The sequence below is a fragment of the Mustelus asterias genome, chromosome 14 (genome assembly GCF_964213995.1).
Source record: "Mustelus asterias chromosome 14, sMusAst1.hap1.1, whole genome shotgun sequence".
Lineage (NCBI taxonomy): Eukaryota > Metazoa > Chordata > Chondrichthyes > Carcharhiniformes > Triakidae > Mustelus > Mustelus asterias.
In genome coordinates this window covers 18,811,155-18,832,583 of record NC_135814.1, presented here as the reverse complement: position 1 = coordinate 18,832,583, position 21,429 = coordinate 18,811,155, and the positions used below count along the sequence as shown (strand labels likewise).

The 21,429-nt window shown below is 43.5% G+C and overlaps 1 protein-coding gene across 28 annotated transcripts in view; it reads right to left on the bottom strand.

The window, feature by feature from the left end:
• The window catches only part of neb (nebulin), a 286,658-nt gene that overhangs the window by 70,933 nt on the left and 194,296 nt on the right, over window positions 1-21,429 (bottom strand). For 16 of the 28 annotated variants that reach the window (XM_078227934.1, XM_078227935.1, XM_078227937.1 and 13 more), the window contains exons 110-117: window positions 19,825-19,929; window positions 18,547-18,651; window positions 16,302-16,406; window positions 13,691-13,795; window positions 11,685-11,789; window positions 6,230-6,337; window positions 3,837-3,941; window positions 1,994-2,098 (exon numbers count right to left, since the gene is read on the bottom strand). In XM_078227934.1, coding sequence (XP_078084060.1) covers window positions 1,994-2,098; window positions 3,837-3,941; window positions 6,230-6,337; window positions 11,685-11,789; window positions 13,691-13,795; window positions 16,302-16,406; window positions 18,547-18,651; window positions 19,825-19,929 — 843 coding nt within the window. Of the gene's footprint in view, window positions 1-1,993; window positions 2,099-3,836; window positions 3,942-6,229; window positions 6,338-11,684; window positions 11,790-13,311; window positions 13,417-13,690; window positions 13,796-16,301; window positions 16,407-18,546; window positions 18,652-19,824; window positions 19,930-21,429 lie in introns of all 28 variants that reach the window. The other 12 variants (XM_078227936.1, XM_078227942.1, XM_078227946.1 and 9 more) reach the window with 1 other exon arrangement.

The following is a 21,429-nucleotide window of genomic DNA, read 5'->3' as shown; positions in this document are numbered from 1 at the left end:
AAGAGAATTGCCAGGTGTGACATTGGTTGTACAATAGAGTCGGTCGGAACACTTAGACGCTGGTGCTTCCAGCTCCCCCCCCACCCTCCCCAACCAACCCCAGGCCATGGAACCCCCTACATCCCCTCCCATGGGATCTCCCCACTACCCCCAAAACCAAACAGTAGGCCCAATTCCCCCCCGCCCCTGCCGAAACTGTCCAATTTACATGTAGATTACAATCATCCATGACTACTGCTATGCCTTTCTTACAAGCCCGCCTTATTTCTTCCTGCATACCTTATCCTATAGTATCATTACTGTTCCGAGGCTTATAAATGCATCCCACAAATGACATCTGAAGAAGAGTCATATCGGGCTCAGAACTTTAACTCTGTTTCTTTCTCCACAGATGCTGCCAGACCTGCTGAGTTTTTCAACATTTTCTGTTTTTATCCCACAAATGATTTCGCCACTTTGCTATATCTTATCTCTACAAACTGATTCTACATTTCAATCTTTAGAACTAGGATCATCGCTCACTCATGTACTAATGTCATCTTTAATTAACAAAACCTCCCCACCATTTTTTCCTAAATTCCTGTCCTTCCAAAATGTCAAGTGCTCTTGAATATTCAGGTCCCGGGATTGGTCACCTTGTAGCCATGTCTCTATAATGACTATCAGATCACATATATTTTTATTTCTATTTGAGCAGACAATTCATTTAATTTTTTATAAATGCTACAGGCATTCAGATGGAAATCTGCCATTCTCACCTGGTCTGTGCTACATGTGACTCCAGACCTGCAGCAATGTGGTTGACTCTCAACTGCTCTCTGATATGGCCTAGTAAGCCATTCAGTTCAAGGGCAATTAGCGATGGACAACAAATGCTGGCCAGCCAGCAACACCCACATCCCAACAAAGAATTGAGAAAATAAAAATGGTTGGCCTTTAATAATCTTGCTTAAATCTTGAGCAATTCAAAGTTTAAAATGAGCATCTAATCATAAGTTATTGGTCTTGCCTATTACCATTGTTTAGTATGATGCATCAATGAACTTAAAAGCTACATCTTGTTGGCACAAAATCATAAAAACTAATTTGTTGGTCCCAAAGGACAACTTCTTATTGAGGTTTATTGAAGGGTGGCACGGTGGCACAGTGGTTAGCACTGCTGCCTCACAGTACAGGGAGCCGGGTTCGATTCCCGGCTTGGGTCACTGTCTATGCGGAGTCTACATGTTCTCCCCATGTCTGCACGGGATTCCTCCCAGTGCTCTGGTTTCCTCCCACAATCTGAAAGATGTGCTGGTTAGGTTCATTGGCCATGCTAAACTATTTGATTTGATTTATTATTGTCACATGTATATACAGTGAAAAGTATTGTTCCTTGCGTGCAATAGAAAAAAAGCATACCATTCATAGAGAAGGAAAGGAGAGAGTGCAGAATGTAGTGTTACAGTCACAGCTAGGGTGTCGAGAGCTAGGGTCTTCCTCAGTGTACCCATACAAGCGCCAGAATATGGCGACAAGGGGATTTTCATAGTAACTTCATTGCAGTGCTAATGTAAGCTTACTTGTGACACTAAATAAACTAAAAAAAACTCTGACATTGACTGGCCATATCTTCATCTGAATCAAGGGGCAATCATCCCATTGGTAGCTTATGAATCTGAGGTTTGCTTGACAAGGCTTGGTTCTATATATTGCAATAAGATGTCTCACAACACCATGTTAAAGTCCAACAGATTTATTTGGTAGCAAAAGCTACTCGCTTTCGGAGCGTTGCTCCTTCGTCAGGTAAGTGACGAAGGAGCAGCGCTCCGAAAGCTAGTGGCTTTTGCTACCAAATAAACCTGTTGGACTTTAACCTGGTGTTGTGAAACTTCTTACTGTGTTTACCCCAGTCCAACGCTGGCATCTCCACATCATGTCTGGATATTGCACCAATGCGCACAAAACACGGCGACTTTGGCATTACTACAGAACCACTCAATGTTCTAGTTACCTCGCTCTGCTGCTGTGAGGCCTTGTATGCCTGCACAAAGTCAGGTCGGTCTGCAGTCCACATCCACTTGGCTTTGGTGGCCTCGTACTTCTTCTTGTAATCAAGCTATGGATCAAGCAATGAAAATAAAATTGAAACCTGAGTGCATTGCAATATGTGAGCTCCCCACTTGATTTCCACATTTTGTAAATGTGCCCTTTTTTTTGTATCTTTCGATACTTTTATTCTAGTCAAAAAAAAAACAATTCTCTCAAGTCCAATCATGGCCCCCACATGAGGGATAAGCAAGAACCAAGCTGACAAGGCAAAGATATACATCCCATCTTGGGCCCCATCAAACAGGATGACAGGATGAGGCATTGCACCTCCTCTCAGGCTTGATCTATTGCTTCATCTTAGCCAAAAGGCCGCAATGGCTTTGAAAAATTGCATCAGGTAAAGCCTTGGTTTTACCTCGAGGGATCCCTGAGCCCTTACTCTACCCAGGGCAAACCACCATTGCAGGCATCAGCATACCCCCAGTGCAATGGGCTAGCTTCATCCCCTGCCTGATCTGTCTGTTCTCCAGTCACAAGCCATCACTGCTATTGTTCTTTTTTAGATAAAGCTGACCTGAAGTCAACTTCCTTTTTTCTCACAATTCTTATCAAAGCAGTGACTTATGATGGGGTACAGCTCCAAGGGCATGTCATAGCTCACGTTAGTGATTGCTCATTCATGTTTATAGGCAGTGGGGTTATTTTGACATTGGGTACTGGTTGGAAATGGCAATTGGGAGATGTGTTCAATGGGCGACTGAGACAACGCTGCACATTCACCCAAAATCAAATGTTTGTCACGATATTTAGTTATGAAGGAGCAACCCAATCCAGCCAGACACAGTCTACACCCACTTTCCACTCAGACAACACTCAAACACTTAGCTTAGTTAAAGTGACCCTAAATTATAACAATTTACATTTAAATAACACAATGGTTGTGAGTTTGTTGGGCGAATGGGAGTCTCACCCATTAATTCCCCTGTCAATTCTGTGTGGAAGGCCCAATGGAATCAAATGCCCTTCAGGCACTTATTTAGCCACCATTGGGCCCTCCCTGTGATCGAGGTCCCTGGCAGTGGAAATTCCACTTGCTGAGATCCGCTAGCCAATCAATGGCTACAGCTCCCATTGCTGCCACTGCCAATGGGAGCTGTGGGTGCTTGTGCCACTTATGGCACTGCTTGTTACACCCAAGGCCCACGATTGTGGAGGGACGTCAGGCCCCAGTGAGTGAAGACAGAATTCGGGTCGTGGGGGGGGGGGGGGGGGGTGGGGTGGAGGGGGGAGGGCACCTGCTTAAGTAGTTTGGCTGGGTGGGTCTTCTGAGGCACGGAAGACCCGTGCTGCCCCCATTGAATGCCTAATTGGGTGTCAATTGGCTCATTAATGAACCAGATTCCACGCCAGCGAGTGGGAGTCCCATGTCAGTCCCTCTCACCCTCCAACTTAATTGGGGGAGGATTTCTCGCCATTGGGAGACTGACATGGGCCTTCCCCACGATTAAGTGGGCCAAGTTGCCATGCTTCCTGTCACGATCGGCTAAATAAAATCCAAACCAATGAATCTGAAAATGGAGAGGTCTTTACAAAATCCAAATGCTTCTGTAGAACAGTAGGTCAGCTAAGTTTTCATATGAATCAGCTACTGGGCAATATATTTTCATCTGACTGATGCTATGCTCAGTGACTACATTTCATTGTTATAAAGCTTTTTGGGGCAAGGTGAGGTCATGAAAGACATTATTTAAACATAAGTCTTTCCTTTCATTCTTCCAAGTCAAAGTCATGTTGCCAACACTTACATTGGTCGTGTTCTTGTATGCACTCTTTGCAGCCCTGATTGAAAAGGCATCACCAGCAATGTTGCAATTAGCTTTGTTCCGCTCATAGTTCTCCCTGTATTTCAACTGTCAACAAAGAGAAATGATTGAAATCCTGTTAAAGCACAGCAACTTTGATATCATACTTTTAAGAGACCTTCCATCTTCTAAAATTTCATTTTTAATTTACTTTAATAAATTGATTAACTAAATAGTCCAAAGATGTGCGGGTTAGGTGCATTGGCCATGCTAAATTGCCCCTTAGGTTCCCGGGGTGCATAGGTTAGAGGGATTAACGGGCTAAATATGTGGGGTTACGGGGATAGGGTCTTGGTGGGATTGTTGTGGATGCAGACTCGATAGACCAAATGACCTTCTTCTGCACTGTAGGGATTCTATGATTTCTACGAAATCTCATTCGTGATTAACAACTGAATGCCTCCTATAACTTTTGTATAACTAACCGGCAGCTGAATGTTGAAGCTTACTGCCATTGAGATTTCTTGTACAACTAAAGATATTTGTGAGGAGTCATTCGGTATAAATAATTTAAGGGGACATATAGAGATGTGCAGAAAGGGATAGAAGATTATTCTGATAAGGTTGGATGAATTAGGGAGATTGGTGTCTTCTGTGGAGCAATGTTAACCATTAACCAAATGGCCAGTTTATGTATTGTTAATTCCAAGTAATTCCATGGTATGTTAGAAAATGCTGGAAAAACTCATTAGGTCTGGCAGCATCTGTAGAGAGAGAAACAGAGCTAACATTTTGAGTCCAATATGACTTCTTGGACTTGTAACCCAATCGGACTTGAAACATTGGCCGGAATCTTACCACTGTTCATACCGGCAGGATTTTCCCATCCTGCTGCAGCGAATGGAGATTTGGCTGGCCATCAAACACTCCAACCTTGCTGTCACAGGAGCATGGTGTGAACAGCCAGTAAAATCATGCCCATTAACTCCATTTCTCTCTCTACAGATGCTGCCAGACCTGCTGAGGTTTTCCAGCATTTTCTGTTTCGATTGCAGATTCCCAGCATCCGCAGTATTTTGCTTTTATCTACGTAACATCATTTAATTACTGGATCTCAAATCTGGTTTCATGCTAGAATCATTATCTGCTGAATCCGCTGCAGACAACATGGCAAATAAAAATCAGCAGATGGTTTTCTGAACAAAAATTCATTATATGTAGGGTGAGACAGTACCATGAGGAAAGGACACATGTTTAATATAAGATTTACGCCCAGGCAAACCTAATGTGGGAAAATGGTCTGAATTTTGAATAATTCACATTGCAAAACGCATCAACTTAAATCTACCTGAGCTACTCAACCTTTATCATCACCATTTACATTTCCTTTGTCCAATTACAGCCCCAGCCCCCAACCTCATAGTATAAATCCTGTCCGATTTTCTTTGCTTTCAGCTCTGATGAAGGGTCATCCAGTCTCGAAATTTTGCCTCTATTCTCTCTCCACAGATGCTGTCAGAATTGCTGTGTTTCTCCCGCATTTTCTGTTTTTGTTTCAGATTCCAGCATCTGCAGTATTTAGCCTTTATCTGTTTTTGTCTAAATCTTGTTGGAATAGTAAGAGTGGTTAAGGATGCGTGTTATTATTGCTGCTCAAATCAAAAAGCACATTCAGGGATAAAATGATACACTAAGAATTGTGAATCGCAAAAGATCTGTGATCAATTTATGCTGCCCTGCTTATTCCTTTGAACAATGACAACTCACCCTGAACTTGCATATTTGCATATTAATGATCCATTAAACTCACTGTAGAAAGTTAGTACCCTTTTAATAATAATTGTTAATGCAATGCCAATCAATCTCATTCCTCAGTGCAGTAAATCGGTGTTCAGAGATTTTAAAAGCATCAGATTTTTATTTTTCTACTTTTTCTCTCTGTCTCATTTCTGGGTTTTTCTCTCTCTCTTAATGTACACTTTCCCTCTCTTTCTTTCTCCTTAGGTATCTGATCTGACTCGAATTCAGCACCCTTCACCAACAATTCCCCCTGTTTCTTTCATTCTCAATCTATAAATCTCATTCTTTAAGGAAATGCACTGTTTTGCCATTCACTAAGATCCTAGATGTCCCATTACCAGCTCACAGTTCGAGCAACTTTGAGCCAAAGGGTGTGGGAAAAATTCCAAGTAATGGGATACCCCATGAGATGCCTCGCTCTGGGTTTGGACCCTCTTTGCTCTCTGAGATGAGAAGGACAATTGGCAGGATGGCATAATGATGCAATAGCTATGCAGCTCTAAAGCAGTGTTGTAAATAATGAAGAGATTAGTACACAGTACATCATTATAGTGCATGTGTTTTGACTTTTAATACTGAGTGTGGTGGATACTTACAGCACTAATTTTGTCCTTCACACTTCGCATGTGCAGAAGCATCGGTGTGTCGTGGATAGCAGTGTAGCCTTTGGATTTATCACGGTTATGCTCCAGTTTATATTTTATCTGTAAACACACAATAACGGAAAGTTTTAAAATAGGCAATGTAATTATTATACAAGTCATTTTCTCTGAAGTACAGGATGCTTCATTCTTATTTTGGAACATAGGAAAGGAAGAGGCCATTCAGCCTATCGAGCTTGCTTCACCAATTTATTCATGGTTGATCACCTATCTCAATGTCACTTCCCCGCATTATCTCCAAATTCCTTGACAATATTCATTTCTTTCTTGAACATGCTCAGTGATAGATAATTCCAAAGATCCGCCACACTCTGAGTGAAAAAAATCCTCCTCATTTCAGTCTTAAATTACCTACCCCTTATCCTTAGTAAAATTCGAAGTACGAATTATTTTCAATTATTCAATTCAACAGCTTGACACAAACTGAAAAATTGGACAAATCCAACTGATGGAAACTCAAACCTCCACAATGCTGATAGGCTCCCATGAACTCAGTACTGGAATTTTTTTGACTGAATCAATGGAAGATATTGAGATGATGTCCTCGAGGTTTAGATTCACAAGCTAAGGGAAACATCTGATCTACATTCAACCTGTCAGAATTTTAGGTCACCCACCTTCTTCAATATTATAGGGAAAAGAGTTTCCTCAATCTGTGTGCATAAGACAATCCCGTCAACTTCTTGTTGAAGTTGTACAAGACATTAGTAAGGCCACACTTGGAATACTGTGTACAGTTCTGGTCACCCTATTATAGAAAGGATATTATTAAACTAGAAAGAGTGCAGAAAAGATTTACTAGGATGCTACTGGGACTTGATGGTTTGAGTTATAAGGAGAGGCTGGATAGACTGGGACTTTTTTCTCTGGAGCGTAGGAGGCTTTAGGGTGATCTTATAGAGGTCTGTAAAATAATGAGGGGCACAGATCAGCTAGATAGTCAGTATCTTTTCCCAAATGTAGGGGAGTCTAAAACTAGGGGGCATAGGTTTAAGGTGAGAGGGGAGAGATACAAAAGGGTCCAGAGGGGCAATTTTTTCACAGAGAGGGTGGTGAGTGTCTGGAACAAGCTGCCAGAGATAGTAGCAGAGACGGGTAGAATTTTGTCTTTTGAAAAGCATTTAGAAAGTTACATGGGTTAGATGGGTATAGAGGGATATGGTCCAAATGTGGGCAATTGGGACTAGCTCAGGGGTTAAAAAAAGGGGTGGCATGGACAAGTTGGGCCGAAGGGCCTGTTTCCACGTTGTAAACCTCTATGACTATCCCAGCGATTAACCTGGTGAACCTCTGTTGTACCCAACCTATGGCAATTATGTCCTTCCTTCAATTAGGAAACGAAAACTGTGCACAATACTCCAAGTGAAGTCTCACCTAGGCTCTATATAGCTGCAGCAAGACATCTCGTGCACTCAAATCCCCTCACGATGAACGCTAGCACACCATTTGCCTTCCTAATTGCTTGCTGCACCCGCAAGCTAACGTTTAGTGACTCGTGAACAAGGATATCTAGGTCCTTTTGGATACCCGCATTTCCCAATCTCTCACCATTTAAGAAATACTCTGCCATTCTTGCAAAGTGGATAACTTCACATTTAGTCGCATTATATTTAATTTGCCATGCTTCAGCCCATTCACTTGGTCTGTCCAAATCCTTCTGAACTCTCTTTGCATTCTCCTCACAACTTACATTCCCACTTAATTTGTGTCATCAGCAAATTTGGAAATATTACAATTGGTCCCTCATCAAGTTCACTGACATAGATTGTGAAGAGCTGAGGCCCAAGCACTGATCCTTGCTGTACGCCACTAGTAACAGCCTGTCATCCTGATCTGTTTATTTCTACTCTCTGCTTTTAATTTGCTAATCAATCCTCAATTCATGCTAGTATATTTCCCCCAATTCCGTGCTCCAACGTGCTCCAATTTTATTTGCTAGCCTCCTTGTCAAATGCCTTCTGAAAATCCAAATACACGACATCCACTGCTTCCCCTTCATGTGTGTGACAAATAATATCCTCAAAACCCCAATACGTTTGTCAAACATGATTTCCCTTTCATAGATCCGTGTTGAAACTGCCCAATTTTACCATTGTTTTTCTTTTTAAATCACATCCTTTATAATCGATTCTAACATTATCCCCCTGTTGACGTCAAACTAACTGGTCTGTCGCTCTCCACTCTCCCTCTTCTTCCCTTAAATAGTGGGGTCATATTTGCCACATTCCAGTCCACAGGAAAATTTCCAGAATTTTGAAAGATAGGCACCAATACATCCACTATCTCTCTAGCCACCTTCTTCAACAATCTGGGCTGAAGCCCATTTGGTCCGGGGGATTTAACAACCTTACTTCCAGTTAACTTGGCTGCTGAATATTTCTGGGAGATTTTCTGTGGGGGCGATCTTACCGGCTCGCCATGCCAGCCGATCAGCCTGGAGAGCCAGTAAGATCGCGAGAGAGACGAAAAACCGAATCTACAAAAACAAAGAACAATACAGCACAGGAACAGGCCCTTCAGCCCTCCATGCCTGCGCCGTTCCCTGGTCCAAACTAGACCATTCTTTTGTATCCCTCCATTCCCACTCCGTTCATGTGGCTATCTAGATAAGTCTTAAACGTTCCCAGTGTGCCCACCTCCACCATCTTGCCTGGCAGCGCATTCCAGGCCCCCACCACCCTCTGTGTAAAATACGTCCTTCTGATATCCGTGTTAAACCTTCCCCACCTCACCTGATTCCTCGCCTTTCGTGATCTTACCGGCCCTGGGTTACCGGCATGATCAGCCTCACACTCGGGAAGGGCGCAAGGCTGACTTAAATATTTAAATCTACTTTTAAATATGATGAGCGAGCCCAGGATGCAATCGTCCAGGCTCACTTGCCTTAACGACCTCACTGATGAAGGTTCTCACCGGTGAGGACCCCCAGCAATGGAAACCAGACATGATGGCCTTGCCAGTGGGATTGGAGGTCATTGAGACCCCCTGGGTGGTCAGGGACAGAGGGGGAGGGCAGTGGGGCGGGTGGGGGAGCTGCACAGTCTTCAATCAGGGATTGGCCGGGGCGGGGTGGGGGGGGGGATGGTTATCGGAGTGGCAATCGGTCAGCGGGGCATTGGGCCAGCGATCAGCAGGGTGGGCGCGGGGGGGGGGGGATATAATCAGACCCAGCAATGGGCCAGGGAGGCCAGTGATCAGGGGGGGGCAGTGTCTGGGGTGAGTGGAGGGTTTGGGTGGATGGGGGGTGGCTGCGATATCCAGGGGCGTGGGGGGGGAAGTGACAGATTTGCAGTGTTTTATACACACTTATACACAGAACACTGAGAGGTTGACTCATGTGCAATGGCATCCTCTAGCGGTGAGCAGCCAGTTTTCTGGCAAGAATAGACCCCGTCCACCCCTCCTAATGGCATGAATCACACTCTGCCTCTTTTTTTGCGCTGTGGCGTAAGATCGTCTCTGAAAGCTCGCAAAAATTGTGTGAAATTCTCTCCCATTTTCACACTAGTTTGGCACTTTTTTAATGATGACAGACGCAAAGTAACTCTGTTCTCCACTAGAAATTCTCCTATCGCCATCTGTAATGAGCCCACATTTGACCGAGTTAATTTTTTCCTTTTTATGTATCTAAAGAACCTTTTACAGTCTGGCTTTATGTTCATTTCTAGTTTGCACTCATATTCTCTTTTCCCTTTCTTAACCAGCTTCTTGGTCCTCCTTTGTTTGGTTCTAAATTGCTCCCAAAACTCAGGTTTACCACTTTTTCTGTCATCCTTATAAACCATTTCCTTGAATTTAATGCAATCTTTAATTTCTTTCATTCACCACAGTTAATTTCTCTTAGGGTGTTTGTGCCTTAGCGAACATATATATGTTGCAAACCATGTAGTCTTTCATTAAATACTTGCCATTGCCTGTCGACCATCAAATCTTTTAGTGTATTTTCCCAATTCACCATAGCCAACTTACCCCTCATACCCTCATAATTTCTTTTCTTCAGATTGAAGACCCTAGTTTCAGAATGAATTATATTGCATTCAAACTTAATGCAAACTTGTATCGTATTATGATCACTATTTCCCAAAGGCCCCTTTACAGCAAGGTTATTAATTAGTCCTTTGTCATTAAATAACTCTAAATCTAAAGGGGTGGGGGGAATAAAGAACTGCAGACCTATTAGTTTGATGTCAGTAATAATAAAAATGTTTGAATCTATTATAAAGGATATGAGAACTGGCATTTAGAAAATAAATGATAAAATTGGGCAGTGTCAGCATGGATCTATGAAAGGGAAATTATGTTTGACAAACTTGTTGAATTTTTTGAAGATGTTTCTTCTACTTTCCTGCCTAAGTCATGGGTATTGACATGGCCACGACCTTTGGCTGTTCACCCTCCCGCAGAAGAATGTCCTGCAGCTGCCCCTTGACCCTGGCACCAGGGAAGCAACAAACTATCCTGGAGTGATGTCTATGGCCATATAAATGCCTATCTGTTCCTCTAACTAATGAATCCCCAATCACGAGTGCTCTTCAACTCTTTTGCCTCCATTCCTGCACAGCTGAGCCATTAACTTGGCCCTGACAGTGCTTCTCTTGCATCTAAAATGGATAAACGATTAACGAGCTGAACCTCAGGGTCTCCTGAGTTAACTGCCTGGTTCTCTTGCCTGGCTGGCTGGTCGTATTCCCTTTCTGTTTCTATGGTCCTAAACTGCGGGGTGACCACCTTTCTGAGTGTGCTAACCAAATAGCACTCAATCTTGCGGATGTGCCACAGTGACTCCAGCTGCCATTCAAGTTCTGAAACCAGAGCTCGAGTTTCTGCAGCGGGTGACACTTCCTGCACATGTGGTCATCTAGGTCACGAGGGGACAGGGGTTCAAGGTGAAGGGCGGGAAGTTTAGGGGGAGGGGGGATGTGAGGAAAAACCCTTTTACCCAGAGGGTGACCACAGCTTGGAATGCGCTACCTTGGGAGGGTGGTAGAGGTGGATTGCCTCACATCCTTTAAAAAGTACCGAGATGAGAACTTGGCACGTCATAACATTGAAGGCTATGGGCCAAGTGCTGGTAAATGGGATTAGATGTGAGATCAGGTGTTTCCCGCATGACGGTGCAGACTCAATGGGGCGAAGGTTCTCTTCGGCACTGTATGATTCCATGAAATGTGTTAATAAGGGGAATGGGGAAGGAACACAAGAGATATGCACTGAGTGTACATACTAACAGCTGCCCTTATTCCCCTTCAACTAAAGGACAGCAATCTGAACAACTCTATGCATGGATAATAAGTATAGCTAACTTCTGTGCTCTCTTCAGGCAATCTCTATTTAAGCAGGAATAATTTTATGCGTAAATACATTTTTACTGCATTAAAAAGTTACTCACATCACTGATGAGCTTCGTCACTTTCTTGGTTCGGATGTTTTCAGGGGTATCAAAAATGGATGTGAATTTGTCTTTCACCTTCTCGTAGTTCTTCCTATAATTCCACTGTACACAAGCAAGTGGATAGTTAATTTAGAGCAATCATCACAAAGCCAATAGGCCAGATCTTGCAGGACATTAGTATCAATCGGCAAATCAGCAGCATCTCCTGATGAGAAGAAGATACCCTGTGAATTGCAGACTGCCCCACAGCTTGCTGGCCGGTTTGCATGTCTCTGCCGTTAGCTTGGCGAAAACAGCACTTCGCCCTTACCCTCCACTTAGTCTCCACAAAATCACTGCATTTGCACATTAACTGCTCATTGAAGTTGGCATGCAAAGTGCAGTCTAGTAATTAGCACCACAAACTCTCTTGCCCAGAAAGTCAGCAAAGTGGGGGTCTCAATTCAGATTGCATGTTGCTTTAGCAGATTTTTAAAATGTATATTTTTAAATTCTCATTTCTCCATTTTGCTTCTTTTCACACCCCCCCCCCCCCCTTCCCTCCTCCCCCCTCCCCCCCATCTTTTATTCTGATCTTACTTTCAGAGTGGCATGGTAACACTTTGGTTAGCATTGCTGCCTCACAGTGTCAGGGACCCGGGTTCAATTCCAGCCTCGGGTCACAGTCTGTGTGGAGTTCTACCGCCGGAATTCTACCACCCCGCCCACCATGGGAATCGGAGCGGGCGAGGGGCGGACACTGGGAAGATCCGTTGACCTCAGGGAAGGATTTTCTTGGGTCGAACGAGGCTATAAAATCCCGCCTCCCCCCATGTCTGCGTGGGTTTCCTCCGGGTGCTCCGGTTTCCTCCCACAGTCCAAAGTTGAATGGGCTAGGTTGAGTGGTCACGCTAAATTCACCCTAGTGTCAGGGGGGACTAGCAGCGTAAATGCGTGGGGTTACGGGGATAGAGCCTGGGTGGGATTGTTGTCGGTGCAGGCTCGATGGGTTGAATGGCCTCCTTCTGCACTGTAGGGATTCTATGATCCTACTTTCCTTTCCTTTATTTCCCTTTTTGCACCTCGACATGGAATTCACCTACTCTAGTTCACCCCCCTCCCCCCAACTCTCCCCACCCCCTTCTGTGCCATTTCTTTGCTTCTTTCACAATCCCCAAATCCCATCGGTCAGAGATATAAACAACCTGTGGCGTCATTCATTACAGCTCACACTTGGAGCAAATCTGTGGGCAAAAGTTTTTAGAAGCTAAAGCTGCAATTGTACATCGAACATGGCTACACGAGATGCCCCACTTCACCAACATCTGGCCCAGTGTTAACAAAAGTGAAGGAAATCAGTAGAAAACCAAGCACAACCCATGCATAAAATACAGACAGGGGACAGTTAACAGCAGCAAGACTACCAGTGCTTGAATTAGTAGGGGACCCTTTAAAATTAATGCTGATTTGGTTTGTAACTAAAGTTGAGAGATGCTCCACTAAAATATTAATTAAGCATACAAACAACCTTTTAAGTGATTAAATTAATGTTTAATATCTTCAAGGAGGGTGTTCGATATATCAGTTTTAGACAAACCAAAAACCGCAAGGAGGTAAAATAGTTCAAAGCCTGAGGCAATTTTACCTGGCTCCCTGAGATTGAGTTGTAAATGGCAGTCAGCATGTCAGGACGTTGCATTTCATTGCATCCTCGCCTCAACCTGATCTTGGCTTCAGACTTATATGATTGCTGTCAATAAAGATGCACATGCACGCAAAGGATGATGGAACTTAATTTAAGCCAGGTAAAGACACCAGTGTTCATCATCCTAGAACTCTATCACTCTATCAGTGAACAGGTTCTCACAGGCTACAACAAGAGGCCTACCCAATGCAGCATTTATTTGGGTAGATGACATCCACATCAAACAGGCCAACAGGACGAAGATCGATGCTGCTGGTGATGTTGCAAACGGCCAACCTAGACAAGGCCGAGCATTCAAGTTCAAGCTCCACAGAATTACCTGACTGCTTAGCCGACCCGCCCTTTTGGCCAGAAGGTTTCTGGGATCATCCAAAACCAAGGTATACTTGATCTTCTGCTTCTCATAGAAAGCTTTGTATGCTCTCTGCTCAGAACATTAGATTTTAGTTAAAACAATGCATTATTTTCAATGATTACCTTATTTCAATAAAGGGTGTGGGGCGGGGAAGATGAATGAACCGGTGCATGGGGCTGAAGTATTTCAATATTTGCCTTCAGGGTGAGTCAGTGTATTCAGAGATTCTGGGCAGGCTCAATCTTCCAAAATATTGTCTGTTCAGTCGTAACAACTGAAGCAAAAAAGGAACCCAGAAAATCTTACTTTGCTCACCCAAAGTCAAAGAAGCAAAACGTTGACCCTATTTCCAACAATTAACCTATTGCACAACAGTTTAACCAACGCTGCAGCTGAACTTTGAAATTCTGAGCAGCAGATTCTTTAGAAGTGAGCTTCCATCAGTAATTTGCTTGCCCACATTGGCTTTGCTGCAAAATCCATCCCTAAATAGCACAGCAGAAGAAAGCGGCACGGTGGGACAGTGGTTAGCACTGCTGCCTCACAGCGCCAGGGACCCGGCTTCAATTCCAACTTCGGATCACTATGTGGAGTTTGCACATTCTCCCCGTGTCTGTGTGGGTTTCCTCCGGGTGCTCCGGTTTCCTCCCACAAGTCCAAAGATGTGCGGGTTAGGTGGATTGGCCACGCTAAATTGCCCCTCGTGTGAGGGGGATTAGCATGTGGGGTTACGGAAATAGGGCCTGGGTGGGATTGTGGTCGGTGCAGACACGATGGACCAAATGGCCTCCTTCTGCTCTGTGGAGAGTCTATGATTCTAAGCATTCAGAGGTGGGGATCTAAGACATATTACTTCAGTTGATGAAATTTAATGATAGCATTCCTAACCATAAAACTAACATATTTTCTTTATATTGTTGTTGCCTCGGACTTCTGAATTCCAATTGTTTTTAGCCTTAAACACACCGGAAGTGAGGATCATACCAATTAATGAGCTGCCTTGTAGGTCAGGAAAAGCTAATGATCAATATTAAAATTCTTTTGTCAATTAAAGATTCCGGCATTGTTTGATCGGATCAATTTTGAAACTGCCTTATTTCATTGGATGCGAGGAGAACTAATGGCTAAAGGCGATATTCTCTAGCCTCCGAGCTGCGCGTTTTGGTGGCATGTTGTTTGGCGCGTTGTTTGCTGGCGACGGGATTCTCTGGTCCCGCTGCTGTCAGTGGGAATTCCCATCGACGTCACCCCCACGCCGGCGGGAAACCGGCGGGCGGGGATACTCTGCCGGTGGGACTGGAGAATCCCGTTGACATGAAAGGCCGGAGAATTCCAGCCATCGTGTGGATCCGATAGACTACAATCCCATCGCCTATTTCAGTTTATTTTTGCACAGAGGGCACCAAAATTCAGGAGCAAGTGATTTAATTTTTTAAAATGCATCAACTGCGAGGAGGAAACACATTTGTTTTCATTTGCGGTGAAAGAAAAGTCCCAAATATTTTTACCTCAGTTTTCACCTTACAATAACCTCTTGGTTCCTCTGGGTAGCGGTTTAAGAAAATCGCAAAGAAAGAAGAACTTGATAAGTACGGAAATAAACATGAACATTGTTAAAAACTAAAAGGTACGTCCCACTGGTTTTTGAGCCAGCTGATCCAGAAAGGCTAAAACAGAAACCGTTTTAACCGCAGCTACACTACAGTGAAGAGCTCAGGCTCCACATCATTAAAGAAAATCTCGATCCAACATCAGTCACCACACCCTAACATTATTAGCAGCACTGAAAACGAATGTTGGAACAGAATTTTCTCAATCTAATGCTATCATTTCCCATTTTGTTTCTCAATGAGAGAATTCAAAGTGATGTAACGTGGGTAATGGGTTAACTTTCCGTATATTTTGAGGACAAACGTGTAGCCCAGGAGTGGCCAAGTTTTATGTTTTCATGGCTGTGGGGGAACCAGAAATCGTGTATAATACATTAAACCCGTGGTCTCAAATTGTTACTGAACTAACAGGGGGAAGGGGTGCACAAGGGGCACAAGTTCAAGATAAGGAGGGAAAGGTTCAGTGGAGATATGCGGGGGAGTGTTTCTGATATAGGATTATGGGGAGCTGGTTAGCTCTGGGGAATCGTTTAGCTCTGTTGGCTGGATGGTTGGCTTGTGTCGCAGAGCGATGCTGAGAGCACAGGTTCAATTCCCGTATCAGCTGAGCTTATTCATGAAGGCCCACCTTCTTATCCTTGCTCCTCACTGGAGGTGTGTGGTGAACCTCAGGTTAAAATCACCACCAGTCAGCTCTCCCCACAAAGGGGAGAGCAGCCGTTAGTCATCTGGGACTATGGCGATTGTACCTTTACCTGTAGGATTAATCCACCAAACAGGTGTTACATAACTCAAAACAGGACACATCAGCAAATAAGAGATGGAATGTAAATAGGACTGAATTGCCTGGGCTTCCAGGGTGGGTCATGAGGGTTTGAAGACTGCAGGTGGCCCTAGGGTCATGTGGTGATCACCCATTGCATAGACAAGTATGGTCTTATTAGCTGCAACCCAGTTGTACAAACCTCATCCAACATTGCAGTTGCATCCTGAGCATGCCTGATATGCGGAGTATCTGCAGTGTACTTGAAGTTGTTTCTTAATTTGGCAACTGATTCTCGATATTTGTACTGTAAGAGAAAGGAATTATAAATAAGTGACAATAAAAACATCCCCAAAAGCTGAACAATAGAACAAATTATCTATTTTATCTTTTAATTACATGTTCGTAAATTAGTAATTACTTTATGTCTCGAATCATCAAAGAATGTATGCTCCATTATGTTAGGTTTCTGATACTACTTTTGGTATTGACCACAACTAACAATACTTCATTACATCACAGCTCATGAATTAAACAGATCATAGGGCCTGTCCAGTGAAATGTGTAACCTGGCACATGTGTAGAGGTTTACAGTGTTACTCTAGGTTCTCCTGGTCACTCAGTTAATTTGCTGTAATGCCTGAACTGAGACCACATGTTGAACATAATGGCTGGCATTCTCCGGCTGTTCATGGCAGCGGAATCTTCTGGTCCCGCCAATGGTGCACCCTCACCACGTGTTTCCTGGTGGTGTGGGGTGGATTCAATATGAAATCCTATTGACAGCAATGGGACTAGACAAGACTGCTTTGACAAAGGGTCATCTGGACTCAAAATATCAGCTCTTTTCTCTCCTTACAGATGCTGCCAGACCTGCTGAGACTATCCAGCATTTTCTCTTTTGGTTTCACTCAGATTCCAGCATCTGCAGTAATTTGATTTTGTTGAGTAAAGGATAGTATTTATTTGAAAAAAATGACGGCCAATGCCCAGAAGATTGGGAACATTTTAGAAACCAACAAAGGACGACCAAAAAATAATGGAGTAATTGGTGGATGAAAAAATCAAATAAGAAATATAAATAGACAGTAAAAAATAGCGGGTTAAAGTTTGGAATTAATAGTAAGAAATAATGAAATGGAAAAGACTTGGACAAGTATTAGAAAACACAGAAATTACCCCAAGAATGGTCAGAAATTAATAGGTAAAAGGATGAAGTAACTTAAAACAATCACAATCACTAGTTGGAAAATTCCAGCCAGAGTTTGCAAGGGATATAGATAATTTAACTACTTGGGCAGATTGTTGAGCGACAAGGGAGTTAAGGGTTATGGGACAAATTGGGAAGTGAAGGTAAAGCCACAAGCAGATCAACGATTATCTTATTGAATGGGGGAACAAGCTCAATGGGCTGAATGGCCTACCCCTGATCCTATTTCTTATGATCTTCTTACACGTAAAATGAGAAATTTCCAGTTTCAGTCCCTTGACCGGAGTTAGATAGTCCGAGCTGGGAGGTGAAATAGTCAGACATCGCACTCCTGAATGCTGTACAGTAAAATCCTGATGGAATTACATAGAATTACATAGAATGTACAGCACAAAAACAGTGCACTTGGCCCATTCTCCACAGGAGCTTCGTCCCACCCTTGCCATTGAACTCTACTGGCATATCCTTCTATTCCTTTCTGTAGGCAACATAGTAGTTGCCTCACAGCGCCAGGGACCCGGGTTCGATTCCTGGCTCAGGTCACTGTCGGTCCGGAGTCTGCACGTTCTTCCCGTGTTTGCGTGGATTTCCTCCCGGTGCTCCTGTTTCCTCCCACAGTCTGAAAGACATGCTGGTTATGTGCATTGGCCACGCTAAATTCTCTCTCAATGTACCTGAACAGGCGCCAGAGTGTGGCAGCTCGAGGATTTTCACAGTAACCTCATTGCAGTGTTAATGTAAGCCTACTTGTGACACTAATAAATAAACCTGAAGCTTTAAACTTTCTCCCTCATTTGTCCAAATTGTGTTCCCTTAAACCAGCTGCATGTGGGTGAGAGGATACCAGAGAGAGACAAGATAGGACTCAACTATCACACTCCCAAAGTTGAATAGCTTGCCCTCCATACACGAACACGGGCATGAAACTGAAGGGTGGTAGCTACCTGTACGACCAAATACAATCAACATGAATCAGCATCTTCAGAAGAGGAAGAGAAGAGAAAATGGGACGAAAGGTGAGAAAAAGTTTTTATGCATTAAACAGAAGCCGAATGATCAATAAGTCTGAAGGCTGGGAAATATACTTGACGCATGTCTGTGGTTCACAGCAGCATATGCTGAAATGTACAACTCTAAATAAAGATAAACAGATGGCTGTTTTATCACAACTTCATCAAGTTGCTAACTTGTTCATGTAAATAAATCGAGTAATACAGAAAAGGGGGTTGCCTCATACCTGGCTGTAGAGTTGCTTGTTCTGCCCTGCGAGCTGCAAATCGGGAGTGTCCCACGCATAGCACCCGATTCCTCTCAACCATGCCAAGTCCTCTTTGTATTTAACCTGGTTAAGAAAGAGCCATTTTTACTGCGGGTGCAACCAAAGTGGCATGCTGAACAAATGTTCACATTTTCTTAAAATGGCAAATAAAAACCTTGGACAGATTGGGTACCTTAAATACCGATCAAAAAGACCAGGGGAAAAAAATCATCAAGGTCCAAAGATGTGCGGGTTAGGTTGATTGGCCATGCTAAAATTGCCCCTAGTGTCCTGAGATGCGTAGGTTAGAGAGATTAGTGGGTAAATATGTAGGGATATGGGGGTAGGGCCTGGGTGCGATTGTGGTCGGTGCAGACTCGAAGGGCCAGATGGCCTCTTTCTGTACAGTAGGGATTCTATGATTCAAAAGGTTGTTCCCTAAAGATCTCAAACTTTCTTTGGAGGCTTAGAAATTTGACAGTGTAACACCCATTTCCCATGCATGGGTGGGTCTACAAATACATGTGTGTGAGAGAGACCTAGATAGTAAAAAATCATGACTAGGCTCACACATGGGTGTTCAGCCATGATCGAATGGCAGAGCAGACTCAATGGGCCGAATGGCCTAACTCTGCTCCTATATGCTATGAACTTATGAACATGGGTATGTATATCTTGAATGAGGCACCAAAATTAGCCAGGCACTCAAAAAGAAAACCAGCACGCCAGCAAGAAATCTTTCAGAACAAGAGGGAAAGAAGAAATTGTGCATGAATTAAATATTAAAAATTGAAATATAAGATTCTTATTTTTGACAATTTATAGAAAATAATCATCTGGTTCCATCATTAAGAATCAGTTAAAGGCCATTGACAACCTTGTGGTTAAATCAGGTGGAAAGTCTAAACAAGAACCTAATTAAATTAGACACGTCGTATGAAAGTTGCAGTTACTATCTTGCTCAATTGTAGATTTAGATTGTCATTGAAAGCACTTTGGATCGGGTCCTCCAATCTCGCTCGTGGCTGGGATTCTCCAGTCTCGCTGCTGTGAATGGAGATTTGGCTGAACGCCAAATTCTCTGTTCTCCCTGGCAGTGGGGAGAATCCTGGCCTTTGTGTTCAAATGCATGTTGAATAAACATAAGTTGAAATGTTTGGGAAAAGCAGTCATTACATAACAGCCAGTTGAAGATTGCAGTAGTCATTATATTCTTCGACGAAACGCAACTGAAAGATGGCAAACTGGAAAACTCACAGTGCTGACAGCATCAGACACCATGCGGTGGTGGATGTGCTCAGGTGGATCAGGAATTGATCTCCAGTTTCCCAACTGTTGGATGTACTTCTCCCTGTATTTGACCTAGGACCAGAATGTCAAGAAAATATTACTGACCAGAAAAGAGAAAATTAATAGGAAACAAGATAAGGAAGAATTTTCAATGTTCCTAAGCTGATCTGCTTTCCCATTGTCCATAAATGCCTGGTTGTTCTTGAAACTATGTCATCTGAAGAATCCCACACAATATTTTGAGAACATTTCTCCATGAGTATGTTTAGAACGAATAACACATAGGAGCAGGATTTGGGAAATGACAATGTAACTTGACTCTAACGAACATTTGATTATAGCAATAACCCTGCTTTAATGATCCCATTGGAAAGATGTGATTTCTTTCAACAAACACTACAGCCGCATCAAACTGGATACAGCGCTGAAATTCAAACTGAGTGTAAGTGACCCTTTTCCTGCACAACAAGTGATAAGATGGCCTGTCATCTGTGCACAAATTGCAACGGGCGACAGGGGGCTACTGCGTCAAAGTAAAAAGACACAAGGCCACTACAGCAGGACATGGAGGCTTGAGAGAGAGTGCAAAAAAGGTTTACCAGGATGATGCTTGGTATGGAGGGTATTAGCTATGAGGAGAGATTGAATAAACTGGGATTGTTCTCCCTGGAAAGACGAAGGGGCAACCTGATAGACGTTTATAAAATTATGAGGGGTATAGATAGGGTGAACAGTTGGCGGCTTTTTCCCAGGGCAGAAATGACAATTACAAGGGGGCACAAGTTCAAGATAAGGGGGGAAAGGTTCAGTGGAGATGTGTGGGAGAAATCTTTTACACAGAGGGTGGTGGGGGCCTGGAATGCACTGCCAAGTGAGGTGGTTGAGGCAGTTATGCTAGCCACATTTAATTCTTATCTTGATAGACGTATGAACAAATGGGGAAAAGAGGCATATAAGCGGTTGGTCTAGATAGGACAACATGATCGGCATGGGCTTGGAGGGCCGAAGGGCCTGTTCCTGTGCTGCACTGTTCTTTGTACAGTCAGGTCACTTGCATGATGACTACAAGTATAAGGTCTTCTCTGTCTCCCTTGAGTGAATGGGTTTAAACCTAATGGATGGTGCATCATCTGTCACAGAGGAATGTGACACACTGGGAACGTTAAAAAGAAAATGGCAGGAAATTGAAGTGAAACAAGAAACTGCATGAGTAACTAATAGTGATGAGGACCTTATTGAACTGGTGAACCGGTTGGAGACTGAGGAAGTGCCTCATGATGTGGATGAGCAAGGTACAGAATCAGCCTATCCCATCACAGGATATGGTGAGAAAAACTTTGCCAATTAAATTTCTCACAGATATTACATAAGAACATAAGAAATAGGAGCAGGAGTAGGCCATCTAGCCCCTCGAGCCTGCCCCGCCATTCAATAAGATCATGGCTGATCTGACGTGGATCAGTACCACTTACCCGCCTGATCCCCATAACCCTTAATTCCCTTACCGATCAGGAATCCATCCATCCGCGCTTTAAACATATTCAGCGAGGTAGCCTCCACCACCTCAGTGGG